The following is a 13,585-nucleotide window of genomic DNA, read 5'->3' on the forward strand; positions in this document are numbered from 1 at the left end:
GGAGCAGGGTGGAAAACATGCTGGAGGCTAGAGCTGGTTCACAGAATCAGCTCCCTGGGTGGCAGATCACCAGGTAGTCTGCAAGAGTGGTCTGCCAAGGAACAGAGAAATTTGCTGGAGACTGTGGGTTTCAGCAGCACTGTTACCGGGTCTCCCTTTGCTAGTCACTGTACAGAAACAGCAGCCTGGATGCAGGAAGAGAAATGCCTTCCTCCTGTTCTGACCTTGAATTATCCCTCCATGGCCCTCTATTGAAAAAGCCTTTTATTAATCCAGATGATGAAGGAAAAAGTTCTATAGGAGCCAGTTCCAGGGAAAAGGGTAGATTCAGAGTTGAGAAGCAACAGATTGATAAAAAGACACACTTGAGTCCTCTCTACAGGGAGATAATAGAATTTGAGGCCTAAGATAATATGACAGTTCTTTACATACCACGTCTGGCAGGCAATCAAAACTAACCAGGTACAAGGGTAGATAAAACAGCCTAAAAGAAAATCAAGAGAAACAACAGATATTAAAAAAAGATTTTTAAAAAGATGCCAGATGATGGAATTATCTGATACAAACTTTACAATAACCATTCTTAGTATGTCTAATAAGCTCTAAGATTGAGAATTTTGATGGAAGTTGTAACACATGTGGTGTTAAGACTATGAAGAAATCTGAGAGAACAGTATTCCAGATAGAAGAGAAACAGATGCAAAAAGGCAGGAGTCTCGTATGTTCAAGAAGAAGGGAGGAGGTACATATGGCCAAAGTGGAGGTAGGAAGGCAAAAAGAAGAATTCAAAGGTTAGACCTAGAAGACAAGTAAGGCTCACAGGTCACTGCAAGGGCTCTGGCTTTTATGCTAAGTGTGGAATATCAAGGATGATTGCTGAGTAAAGATAACCGGATCTGAGTTATGACCTGGCTGGGATTGCCAGACACTAGGTAGAGAATAGACTCAAGGTGGTTGAGACAGAAGTAAGAAGACTACTGTTGTAATCCAGGTGAGAGATGATGGTGATTTAGGTCAAGGAGATAGTAAATAGAAGTGGTGAGAAAGGGCAAGAGCCTGGATATATTTCTCAATGTACAGCTAACAGGCTATGTGATGTGCTGGCTGTGGGATGCAAGAGAAAGAGAAATCAAAGAAGACACCCAAGCTTTTGGGCAGAGTAACTAGAAGAATGGAGTTTCCATCAACTGACATGTCACAGATTGTGGAAGACTGAGTTGGGGGATAAAGGAATTAGGAGTTTGATTATGGATATGTTAACATTTAATTGTACACATCCATGTGGAAATGCCAATTGGATTATGTTGGATGTAGGAGTCTGGAGGTCAGGCAAGTGGTCCAGGCTGAAACTCTGTTCTTGGGAGTCATGCACAAGACATATTTAAAGCATAATCGTGATGGCATGAAATAACCAACCTAGCCATGTTTTTCATCTGGGATGCTCCTGGCATTTCCGGGGCACACATATTTGTAATTGTTTAGAACTTTTGTGTGCATTGCAAGATATTTAGCATCTCACCAAATGTCACTAGAGACTGCAGTCTTAAAGCCAACCCCCTCCCCGACTGATACACATTTCCAAATACCCTGGAGTAGGGAATTGCTATTCTTGGTTACGGATGGAAAGAAGTTTTGAATCCTGAGCCCAGTACGTCATGAACAGGGGAATGAGGATGAACCAGTAGAGAAGGCTGAGAAGGGGCAGATAGGAGCAGAGGAGGGGAACCAGAGAGATGGTGTTCTAAAAGACAGGTGAAGGTGGTGTTTCAAGAAGGAGAAATTGATCAAGTGTTGGACAGGTCAAGAAAGATTAGAACTGAGAAGTGAATTTGGCAACGCTGAAGTGACTAGTGACACTGAAAATGCTGGCTTTGGTGTAGGATTCGGTTATCAAAGCCTAACCGATGTGGGTGAATGGGAGAATGGAAGGAAGTGGTAACAGTAAGTACAGACATCTTTTTCAAACAGTTTTTCTCTAAAGAGGGGCAGAAAAATGGGGAAGAAGCTGGAGAATAAAAACAAAATGTTACATGAAAAAAAAGCAAGTCACAGGAGCATACACGAATGCACACATAAAGCTTGATCCATTTACACAAAGATACAAAACTTGACAATACACTATATGGGGAGGTATTTATATATATCAAAATCATAAACAAATGATAAATATAAAATTAAGAACAGTGGCTAATCTTGGGGAGGAGTGTACAATTGGAGGGGGGCATACAGAAGCTTCAAAATTATCGGTAATGTTCTTTTGGTAAGCTAGTGAAATTTACACTGATGTGCAGGGTCAAAATATGGAAGTTTTCTAACCAAATTTTAAGAAATGACCCTCTTCCCTTAGTTGATTCAAAAGGAGGAGAACGTAAGCAGAGAGGTGCCTATGGATGTGTGTGGCCTTACTGTTTCCTTGTGGATTCTGAATCAGATGCCTTACTCTAGCCAATGTTGTCTTTATTAAAATGCACCATGGCCACCAATACCTAAAGGCCAAATTGGGCTTGAAAATTTCTACATCCGGTCATTCCAAATACAAATCTTACTCATCCCCAAATCTAATTCTTTTATAAAGTCTTCCCTGTTATACTCTCTTACCAATAATCTACCATGTTTGAAGTTTCTATCACACATTTTCTAATCGTATCACAGGCGTTCTTCTGCTGTGAACTCATCTAACGTGTTCACTTTTCTCTTCTACCTAGCAGTTTCCATACTGATAGCTAAGCAGTTCCAAACACAGATTGGTTGATTTGAGTCATACACAGATAAAGAATTTGTCTGAAAGAGAAAAGATAAAAAGGAAATAGGAAAAAGAATACCAAGTCATCCACCTGGTGCCAAAAATGAAATAATTCGGGGGTGCTTGCAGGGGTCCATTAGAAGTGTCAGGGCCAGGAGATGTGCTAGTGACCTCCTAAGCATTACTAATACCTGTATTTGGTTACATTACAAGATCCATACATTTAAGGAAATGATTATATAGGGAAAATGACAGTAATCTGTCAAACAGGATTTTGGAAAATGTCTTATTTATGGATTAAATTTAATGTATCTTGAGTCATGTGTGTGTTGGGTGGGTGAGTACTATGAAGCGCCACAATATACACCAGTTAAGTCTGTTAAAATGATAGACAAGCCACAGACCGGGAGAAAATATGTGCAAATCACATATTTGATGAAAGACATGTATTCAGAATATATAAAGAACTCTCGAAAGTCAATAATTGCAAACAATCCAATCTGTAAAAAGATGTGAAAGATTGGAACACACCTTTACCAAAGAAGATAGATGGATGGCAAATCAGCACAGGAAAAGAGGTCTAATATCAGTAGTCATTAGAGAAATGCAAATTAAAACCATGAGATATTACTCTCTTATTAGGATGTCTGAAAGATAAAAAAAAAAAAAAACTGACAAGAACTCTTGTAAGTTGCTGATGGAAATACAAAATAGCACAGCCACGTTGGAAAACAGTCCAGCAGTTTTTTATAAAGCTAAACATATACTTACCATAAGACCCAGCAAATGCATTCTTAGGAGTTCTATCCAAGTGAAATGAAAATTTATGTTCACAAAAAACCCCATATATGAATGTTTATGGCAGCTTCTATTATTTCATTTTATAGGACAGTCTAGAAAGGGTAAAATATAGGGACACAAAACGACCACTGTTTCCAGGGGCTGGACTGGAAGGGGGGAGGTTCATTTCAAAGGGACACGGAGGACATTTTTGAGGTGAATGAACTGTCCTGTATCTTGGTTATAGTTGTGGCTTTATGACTGTACGCATTTGTCAAAATTCACAGAAATGTTTGCTAAAAAGTGTGAATGTTACTGTATGTAAACTACACCTTATTAAAACAACCAAAAACAAACACTATCATGCTGCTGGGCCACGGTCCTGGAGCCCTCTACTGTTAGTCATTAGCCTTTTGTTGTGGATTATGAGATCTCAGGGGAGAGGCAGACTTGGAAGTTGGGTAACTTGGGGGACTTCATCCATAGCTCTTCCCAGTGTGGGCAGAAATACCTCCATACTGTCGATAATTTAACCACTGGCATGGGCGCACTAGTGCAAACCAGCTACATGCTGGCCTGTCAAATAATGTCAAAGTTTATAGAAAAATTTTCGCGATTTTTGCCTTTGATGTTGACTTTGCCTTTATCCCTCTTGCTTTCATCAGCACAGAGTCTGCCGCAGCACGCTTGTGGCTTGGTATGAATATGTCCGTGGGTGGGAAGGATGTTACCCTTATGAACCATTCTGTGAAAACGAGGAAATGAATCTCAAGTTTACTTCATAATGACTGTTTCTTTCCTAATATGAAGAAAATTAAGACGAGAGGATCATATCCAAAATGCTACTACGCGGTGTGGCCACGAAGTCCGGAAGCATAGGCAAACACACAATAAATGATTCTTCTGATGATTTACTACAACACGTGGGGATGATTAAGTTGGCGAGGCCACGGTAGCCAGATATCTGGTGCAACACCAGACTAGATGTTTCTGTGAAGGTATTTTTTGGATGAGATGAACACTGAAATCGGTAGACTGTGAATACAGCTGATCGCCCTCTATAACGTGGGTGGTCCTCCCCCGATCAGCTGAAGGCCTTCAGAGAAAAAGACTGAGTGAGGTCCCCAAACTGCCTTCAGACTCAAGCTGTCACATCAACTCTTCCCTGGGTCTCCAGACAGCCCTGCAGATTTCAGACTCACCAGCCCCCATAATCTTAGGAGCCAATTCCTCAAAATAAATCAGCCTCCCTCTCCCCCTCACCCCTGCACACATCCTATTGGTTCCGTTGCTGTGGAGAACCCTGACTAATGTACGTGGTAAAATAATATTATTTGTTTTCAAACTTTATAGCCACACTGTAGTAGAAGAACCCTGAGCAAAACCATAAAACAATGAAAATGCAGAATAAAAACCAAGCAAGTCATTTGTGAATATTTGCTTCATACTGTTACTGCCTTAACAGCTGCTGCTTCTTAATACAATTGTGCATGAACTGTACGTGGACACTTCCCACGGAATTTAACAAGGTTGAGGGAACTGAAAGCCAGATTTTTCCTAATGCTTTCCTCATCTCCCATAATTAAAAAGACAGGTGTCTGACTGAAACCACTGAAAAGGCTCACATTAACAAGTAAGTGGATTCTCTTTTTATATAGGGTCTAATTTCCCTTTGACAATTCCTTTAGCAGAAGTTCCTACTCTTCACCACTGGATATAAAGGGCTAATTAAATTCATTTTCGGATACATCTATTAAATGCCTTCTCTGCCTCACAGTGGAGAAGAGCCACAGCTATGAGGAATGCAGGCTGGAAGGGAGGAATTCACACGAGTTAGGGGACTTTTCTGCTGGGCATGGCCAACCGCCCTCAACCTCACTAGACATGAAATGTCCACCCCTATTACATGATATGATGCAGGCGTGAGAAAGGTATTTTCCGTCTCTGCTCTCAAGGAGCTAGCAGAGGGGCTCAAACATACAGAGGTGATTCTAGAACGAGGAGGAGAGAGAGGCAGTGTGCATAGCACACAGATTAAGAGTATGGACGGGGGCGCCTGGGTGGCACAGCGGTTAAGCGTCTGCCTTCAGCTCAGGGTGTGATCCCAGCGTTATGGGCTCGAGCCCCACATCAGGCTCCTCCGCTATGAGCCTGCTTCTTCCTCTCCCACTCCCCCTGCTTGTGTTCCCTCTCTCGCTGGCTGTCTCTATCTCTGTCGAATAAATAAATAAAATCTTTAAAAAAAAAAAAAAGAGTATGGACGACGAAGCAGATGATAACTCTACCACCACCCAGCTTGCTGAGCTGGGACAGTTTACTTAATCTTTCCAAGCTTCAGTTTCTTCTTTTCTCAAATGGGGATAACATCACAAGGATTGCTGGCAAGATTATGTGAAAGATGCAGATAAATCCCTGCACACATTGCCTGGCACATAGTAACGGTTAAGTCACGTTTATAGCTGTTCTTGTTTTCTACTATTATAGTAAATGATTCTTTTGTTAATCTGCTACAATACTGTGTCTGATGGTTAAATTTCTGTATCAATTTGCCTTAACCACAGTCCTCAGACATGTGGTCAAACACTGGTCTAGATGTTGCCATGAAGGAATCTATTGTTAGGAAGTAACATTAGCCTGATGATATTCCAGGGAAACGGAACAGGGATTTGGCTTTGTGAATGCGCAGGGAACAGGGGGTTAAACAGTTCCCACTGGCCAGAGTGTCTGGCATATGGAAGGGAATGACAAGTGGGGGAGCAGGCTGGAAAGGTATCTGCCCTGGAAGCCAGTGTCACTCATCTCCGTAAGAAGTAGTTACGAAATGAATTGCTAGGAAGGAGGGATGGGAATCCCATATATGCCTCTGTTCACAATGAAATGAAATCATTATTAGCTGGCAATTATTAAACCTTGATATCTTTGACTTCCAACTCAGCAGTTTTTATGACTTTAGATTAAATGCCAAGGTGGTTACCAAAAAATTGTACATCGGAACCCTTAAGTGAGTTATAAAAATGAGTTGAAATCTGTTACAAATGTTAGTACTCTGGGCTTAGTTATGCAGAATAATTTATAGCAATTATCACATAATTTTCTTTCACCTCAATGTTTTCAGAGCTGCCACTCAACATTTAACCCTAAAAGCGAAGTGAACAGTGACATCATTTTGCTACTAAGATTGTGCTCCAGAACATGTGTGTGTTTTAGCACGTTAACTCATGTGCATTTTCACACTTCCCATTTCACCTAACAGTGTGTTAAAAGAATTAAATTCTCTTACTGAAAGCACCCAAATAACTATCTTTTAATTCTTCAGAAAGCACACAAAGTCATCCGTATGTTCGTTATTGTGGGAACTGCTACAAGATTTACCCTCCCTTTTAACATTAAAAGGTTTTTTCTTTCAGCTTAAATTATAGGAAAAAGAAAGGGAGAAGCAGACAAGGAGAAGGAAAGACACTATGCCACCCAGAGAGGATGGGCCTTGGTCTGGATGAAGAGTCTGCCATCTTGGCAGGGCCTAATTTAAGGCTTAGTTTTGTTGTGTCTGAGAATGCATTTATTTTGCTTTCATTCTTGAAAAGTATTTTTGCTGGCTGCTAGGCTGACTGTTTTGTTTTGTTTTGTTTTGTTTAGCACCTTAAAAATGTTGTTCCACTGTTTTCTGACCTTCATAGTCTCTGATGAGAAGGTAACAGTCTTTGTACATAATTTGTCATTTTTCTCTGGTTGCTTTCATGATTTCCTTTTTATCTTTGGTTTTTGGCAGCTTTGCCTAGGCATCGTTTTCTTTGTAATTTATGCTGCTTAGAGTTTGCTGAGCTCCTTGAAAATGTAAAAAGTCTTTCATCATATTTAGGAAATTTTCAGACATATTTCATCAAACATTTTTGCTGCATTTCTCTTAGGAAAGAGAAAAATTAGGAAAACTCTGTTCCTTCTGGGACACCAATTATACCACTTTCAGGCTTTTTTATATTGTCTGGCAGATCCCTGATGCTGGGTTCATTTTTCTTTTCAATCTTTTTTCTCCGTGTTCCTCACACCGAATCATTCCTATTGATCTACCTCCAAGCTCACTGACGTTTCCTCTGTTATACCCATTCGGTTGTTAAGCCCATCAAGAAAAATTTTTATTTCAGATACTGTATTTCAACTTTAGAATTTCCATTTGTTTCTTTCCAATAGTTTCTTTCCTTCCCTGGTCTTTTCATTCCCTACAAACTTATTTTTCATTACTTCATTGCAAATAGTTGTTTTAAAATCCTCATCGGTCAATTCCGACAGTTTGGGTCCTCTCAGGTTGGTGTCTGCTGATTGTCTTTTTCTTTGAGAACGGGTCACACTTTCCATATTGTTCATATGTTATGAAAAGTTATATTATGAAGATGCTGGATTCTGTTACATTCCTCTAAAACTTAAAAGGAGTGTTAATATTTTTGTTTTAATAAACAATTACTTTGTTGGAATCAAACTGCAAACCCTGTCTCTTGATTGACAGCTCAAGTCATACTTCAGTATTTTTATCTGCAGCTACACTGCTTTGTGCTTGCCCCACGAGGTGTGGTTCAGGTTCAAGTATCTAACATTGCTTGTTATTAGATGGGGGGGCAGCCCCCACATAAAAGTAGACTATGATATACAGGCTATTTATTTATGTATTTATTTTTTAAAGATTGTATTTATTTATTTGAGGGGGGAAGAGGGGCAGAGGGAGAAGGAGAGTATCTTTTTTTTTTTTTTAAGATCTTTTTAAATTTATTTATTCGACAGAGATAGAGACAGCCAGCGAGAGAGGGAACACAAGCAGGGGGAGTGGGAGAGGAAGAAGCAGGCTCATAGCAGAAGAGCCTGATGTGGGGCTCGATCCCATAACGCCGGGATCACGCCCTGAGCCGAAGGCAGACGCTTAACCGCTGTGCCACCCAGGTGCCCCAGAAGGAGAGTATCTTAAGCAGACTCTGAGCTGAGCACTGAGCCCGAGATCATGACCTCAGCCAAACCAAGAGTCCAATGCAAAACAGACTGAGCTGCCCAGGTGCCCCAAGGCTACTTTTTTCAGACTGCTGGTTTAACTCAGAACTCAGAATGCACTTCTCATATAAACAACTCTGCTACCTTAAGTGGTTATATTAACAACCATTTGATCAAGTCATTTAACCAATTTGTACCAAATCCAGCTGTAATTGCTTATTTACATATGAAAAAGCAAAGCAATGGCTCAGTTTTCTTTTCTGCAAATAATCAGACAACTGAAAAAATAACTGGTACAGGATCACTTTTACCATTAAGTTCTCCTAAGTAAGCAAATGTGCCAATTACCATTCTCTAAAATTCTTAACGGGAAGGACTTCTCTTTCTGGGTAAAATACAGAAGAACTAAAGACATTTACTCCTATAGTAAGAGTAAGAAAGACCCAGACAAAATAAGAATCATACTTTCCCATGAAGCCGGCAAAGAGCATTGGATGCAAGGAAGCTGCGATAGCCAGTCTCCAAGACGGCGCCCACGGCCCTCCCCGCCTAGTACTCACTCCCAAAAGCAGTCTCCTCCCACAATGAACAGGGTTGACCTGTGTAATCAACAGGGTATAGCAGAAATGACAGTGTATAACTTCAAGGCTAGGTCATGAACGACAGTCCCATACTCTAAATTTCTATAAACTCTACCTCTCTTAAGTTATTTATTTTCTGTATTCACAGTTATTTTTATATATTAGGATAAACATCTAAGTTATCTTTGTCTTTTCTACAATTCTTAGCACAGTGCTGACTTGCTAGTTAATGATCAATAAATATATGACAAATAAGTGAACATATAATAAGGAGGTGCTAACTTTATTTCCATGAATATCAAAGATAATTGTATGAGACTTCTAAGATTTCTTGAAACTGTACGACATTTGTTATTTGCTATATTAATCCTTGTTTATAGTTTTATAACTGATTCCGTATTTTCCTTCTGAGATGTGAATTGTACATATAGCAGGCTTTTCATATTGCGCCACAGTCCCTAAAGCTGTGTTTATTTTGCTCTGTTGCTCTAATTCTCTTAGACTCCCCCTTGGAAGAGGTAATGTCATTGTTGCAGACGGTACAGTACAGCAGAAGTTAGTGTGTTCTTATATTCCAGGCCTACATCTAGGAAGCAACATGTGAGAGCAGTGGAGAACCACGTACGTTGATCCTTAGGTTCTCAGCTTAAATATTATCTCCTTAAAGAGAATTAGCACCAGGTTTGATCAATTATTTATTGTTTATTTGGATTCCTGGCTAGATTATATGGTCCACAAGGCCAGGTACTAAGAATTGCTTTACTCATCACTGTATGGCCATTGCCTAACATAGTGACCAGAGTAGTTGCTCAATAAATATTCACTGAATGAACTAAGTGAACCTTGCTCAGAATCAAGAAGTGCACTTTCTAGGCCTCAAGTACCCTTTTGCTCTTTATATTAGGTCTACCTCAGAACCTTGTTCTACCCCTCGCACTTCCTTCTCCCAAAGCAGCCCCACTTTGAGGTGGAATAGGGGAGTCCCTTTGCATATATTCAACAAGAGAAGAGAAAAGAGATCAAAGAAGGAGGCCCCTTAATTCTGCTGCCAAGCCTTCAGTAGACACCATCTATTAGAATTGACTACATTTTGCCATAAAATATCATACAGTTTTGGGGGTGCAAAATGGGTTAAATGACCTTTTAATGAGCCAGCTGGGAATATAACCACCAGAATTGCTTCTAAGGAGAAATGTGTTCTGAGTTAAACCAACAGACCATGCCTTTTGGATCACAGTTCATTTGTAAGTGGGGCTGCCTCTATTCCAAAAACTACTAATATTACAAAACCAATTGTTTGATACTGTCCTTTGAATAATTATTTATTTTCTTATTACTACTTCCAAAGGAAGATGTTATAACAAATTATAATAATAAATTTAGACTACTGGCTCATAATTTGCATATTTTGTCCTACTATTTATTTTCTCAAAGAAAATTAATGATAAAATTCACTACTCCTGCTACCAGATACCAAGTCAAGGATTAAAAAACATCTCCCTACTCAGCACGTATAGAACTTTCTGACAGTCAATAACATCCACGTCTACACAACAAAGTAGAAGGCTCTTTATCTTAAGTAAAAGCTATCCCTTAATTGTGGTAGAGACTTCAGTGCAGTCTCTGAAGGCTTAGATGTGGGAAGACCTGCCTTCAGCCGTGGAGCGTGCTTGCATCATTCCGTGTATCTTGGTGATGGAAGGCATTTTACTTACCACTAGGAAGAATTAGGCTATACTACAGATCCTTTAAGAACTCATTAGGATTAATGACTGAGTGGTATCACAGCTGTCACATAATCAGCTGTGGAAAAATCACTGAGCTAAGAACCCCACCGCACATTCTATTATCTCTGCTTCATCGAAGGTTCTGAAATACATCTCTGGGGTTGCATTTCGTCAGCCTATATGGGCACTTCGAAGCGTCATCGAAGGCTCTTCCAAGATAACAATGGTATAATTTTTCCTAAGGGAAGGCCACTACTCCGAGGAAGGCCTTTTGTGGAGTAATTGCTGCTCAGGGCCCATCCCCTGGAGCCAGGCCAAGAGGGGAGTGGCTGTCCTCCGTGCACAAGCTTATTGTCAGCTCTCTTCTTGCCAGAACTACATATAGTATGAGCCAGCTTATGCAGGGCATTGGAATCACAAGGACAGAGTCAAATATGCTGGCAAAGTAGCCTTGAAGGTATCCCAAGTATCCTTTGGCTGTTTATGTGCAGAAAGGCAGGCCGGTTAAAAGCAGGTTTTGGTGGTTGAGTTGTCCTATATTAAACTCACACCACTCTGGGAAACACTTTAAGGTGGTTCTGTCCCAACATTATAGAAGGAGAAGCTGAGACTGCCTTTCCAGAAGCCTGACTGAGAAGGAAAGATTATTGCTGCTCTGAAAATAAAGGCCTATCATTTCCCTTGAACTGAAACATCTGTTTTAGTTGCTAGAATCATGATTCGTATTGAGACTATTTCAAATGTTGCATTCTAAATATTTCGAAATGGTCCATCGTTCTCGACACTAGAGCTATTCCTACAGTAAAATCGTCACAGTAGTAGAGTGCAGAGAAAGGAAAGCTTTTAAGTTCATGCTGATTCCTCCAGGCAGTGGCTGGTACTATGGAGCTTCTAACTGTATACATGGATTCATTTTTGCCTGGAAAATAATCAACAACTTGCTTACTAAGTGAACTCGATGTATAATACTATAAATTGCTTGCCCAATATTCTTAGCTTCTAAAGGTATTTGGTTTAGCACAGCAAGGCCAAAGACAGAATTGAACAGGATGATACAAAGCAGTTCACCTATTTCTAAGTTACATCGGGACCAACAAATGAAATCTAAATGAACGTGGCAAAGAGTTTAGCTATAGTATAAAACATGAATCAGCCTTACCCACTGCACCCGATGACTTTATTGTACAGATAGGACGGCAAGCCTTTCAGGTGAATGTTGTTATCCACGTACACGTATTGTAGTTCTCGAGATCGACCTAAATCTGGATTAGAAAGAAAAGTAGTATAATTCCTAGAAATACGTACCAGTACAACGTGAAATGTAAACTGTAATCCATAACATTAGAATAAGTCAAAATTTCTATTCTAGAGGACAGATTGTTACAGATTTAACCGAACTCTGGGTGTGAAATTATATCAGCTGGAATATTAGATTCTGGAATATTAGATCAGAAAACATGACTGTACAAAAATGACTTAAGCCACCTGGACCTTGATTTCTTGAACTGTGAAATGAGATAACTGGGAAGAGAATATGATTAAATTTCCTTCCCACCTAACAATACCGTGACCTTTTATAAGCAATTTTAATTAAATAATGCTTGTTGTAGGTCTGCATTCAGTTTCATTTTCCTACAATGGAAAAAAGGTGATATGAACAAACTTGGCAGGTCAGCCTAGCCCGGCTTAGTTCTACCCCTATATCACCTACTGTGTCTCACCTCCCCTGGGTAGAGGTGGGGGAGCAGAGGTGAGGGAGGGCTAGGGATCAGGCCCTGGCTGGGCTGAAATCTCCAGAGCTAGGCCAATGGCAGAACGGATAAACTGCCCAAGGCTGTAGGGGGAGGAAGAAGCATAGGGAACCCTAAATCCCAGTCCCTTAGTGTGAAGACGAGGTGCACAACACCTGTAGGCCAGTGAGTAAGGACTAAGACGGGTATTGTTACAAAGAAAACCACAGGCCCAGAATGCAATCGCTTATGCTAGGCCACATCACCAAACCGGGCCTTAATACCTAACCTAATTGCAGTTTCAGCGTCCCCCTGGAATGTAACCTTTAACCAGTCAACATGGAATTTCCTGGTGAGCGCTAGGAAATTTACTGCTAGACCCCATCTGTTCTCCTCAGCAGGGCAACCTTGCCTAAAATAATGCATTCTTTCCTAATAATTTCCTTTTTACTGCTCCCTCTCTGCCTTTAAAAACTTTCTGCAGCTTGACAGAGCTCCGTTTGACTTGCTAGGTGGGATGCTGCCCCATTATCACTCAATAAAGCCAAGAAGATCTTCTAATGTACTCAGTTGACTTTCTGTTATTTAACAGTATGTACCAAGAATGGGAAGAGTGAGAAAGGGGGTCCAAAAAGAGGGGTCTGCAATAGGAACAGGTGTGCCAGAAAGAGACAGAATCCAGATGTGTCCCAGAAGCAGCCAGGCAATGGGGAGGCAATGGTTGGAGGAGGACTCGGTGAAGAGACAAGCACAGAGTACCGAAGGCAATCTCTGGCCAACACAGGCAGCAGAGACACTTCCAAGTGTTGAGAATGTTCGACCAGCCTTCCTTTCCACTCCTAGTGCTCACTGGGTGGGCTTCTTTGTCTTCACTGCCACAGAACACAATCCTCAGCAGCCTTGCTAAACCCTCTACTCCCGGAAGCAAGAACACAATCTTTGAAAAACTTTCTGGAGTTCTGCTTGCGCCAATAGGCCAATAGGCAATAGGCTGAGGGACATCTCTTCCCCCTAGACCTGCAGTTTGGGAGAGACAGGGGCTCAGATAGC

At 40.7% G+C, this 13,585-nt stretch overlaps 1 protein-coding gene across 6 annotated transcripts in view; it reads right to left on the reverse strand.

Annotated features, from left to right (window-relative positions):
• The window catches only part of LRRC28 (leucine rich repeat containing 28), a 168,640-nt gene that overhangs the window by 29,767 nt on the left and 125,288 nt on the right, over positions 1–13,585 (reverse strand). For 3 of the 6 annotated variants that reach the window (XM_026510365.4, XM_026510366.4, XM_026510370.4), the window contains one exon: positions 11,965–12,067. The exons of 1 other annotated variant lie outside the window; for it this stretch is intronic. In XM_026510365.4, coding sequence (XP_026366150.1) covers positions 11,965–12,067 — 103 coding nt within the window. Of the gene's footprint in view, positions 1–432; positions 485–650; positions 4,620–11,964; positions 12,068–13,585 lie in introns of those variants that run through there. 2 more of the 6 variants (XM_057303811.1, XM_044388373.3) reach the window with 2 other exon arrangements.

The sequence above is a fragment of the Ursus arctos genome, unplaced genomic scaffold (assembly GCF_023065955.2).
Source record: "Ursus arctos isolate Adak ecotype North America unplaced genomic scaffold, UrsArc2.0 scaffold_28, whole genome shotgun sequence".
NCBI lineage: Eukaryota > Metazoa > Chordata > Mammalia > Carnivora > Ursidae > Ursus > Ursus arctos.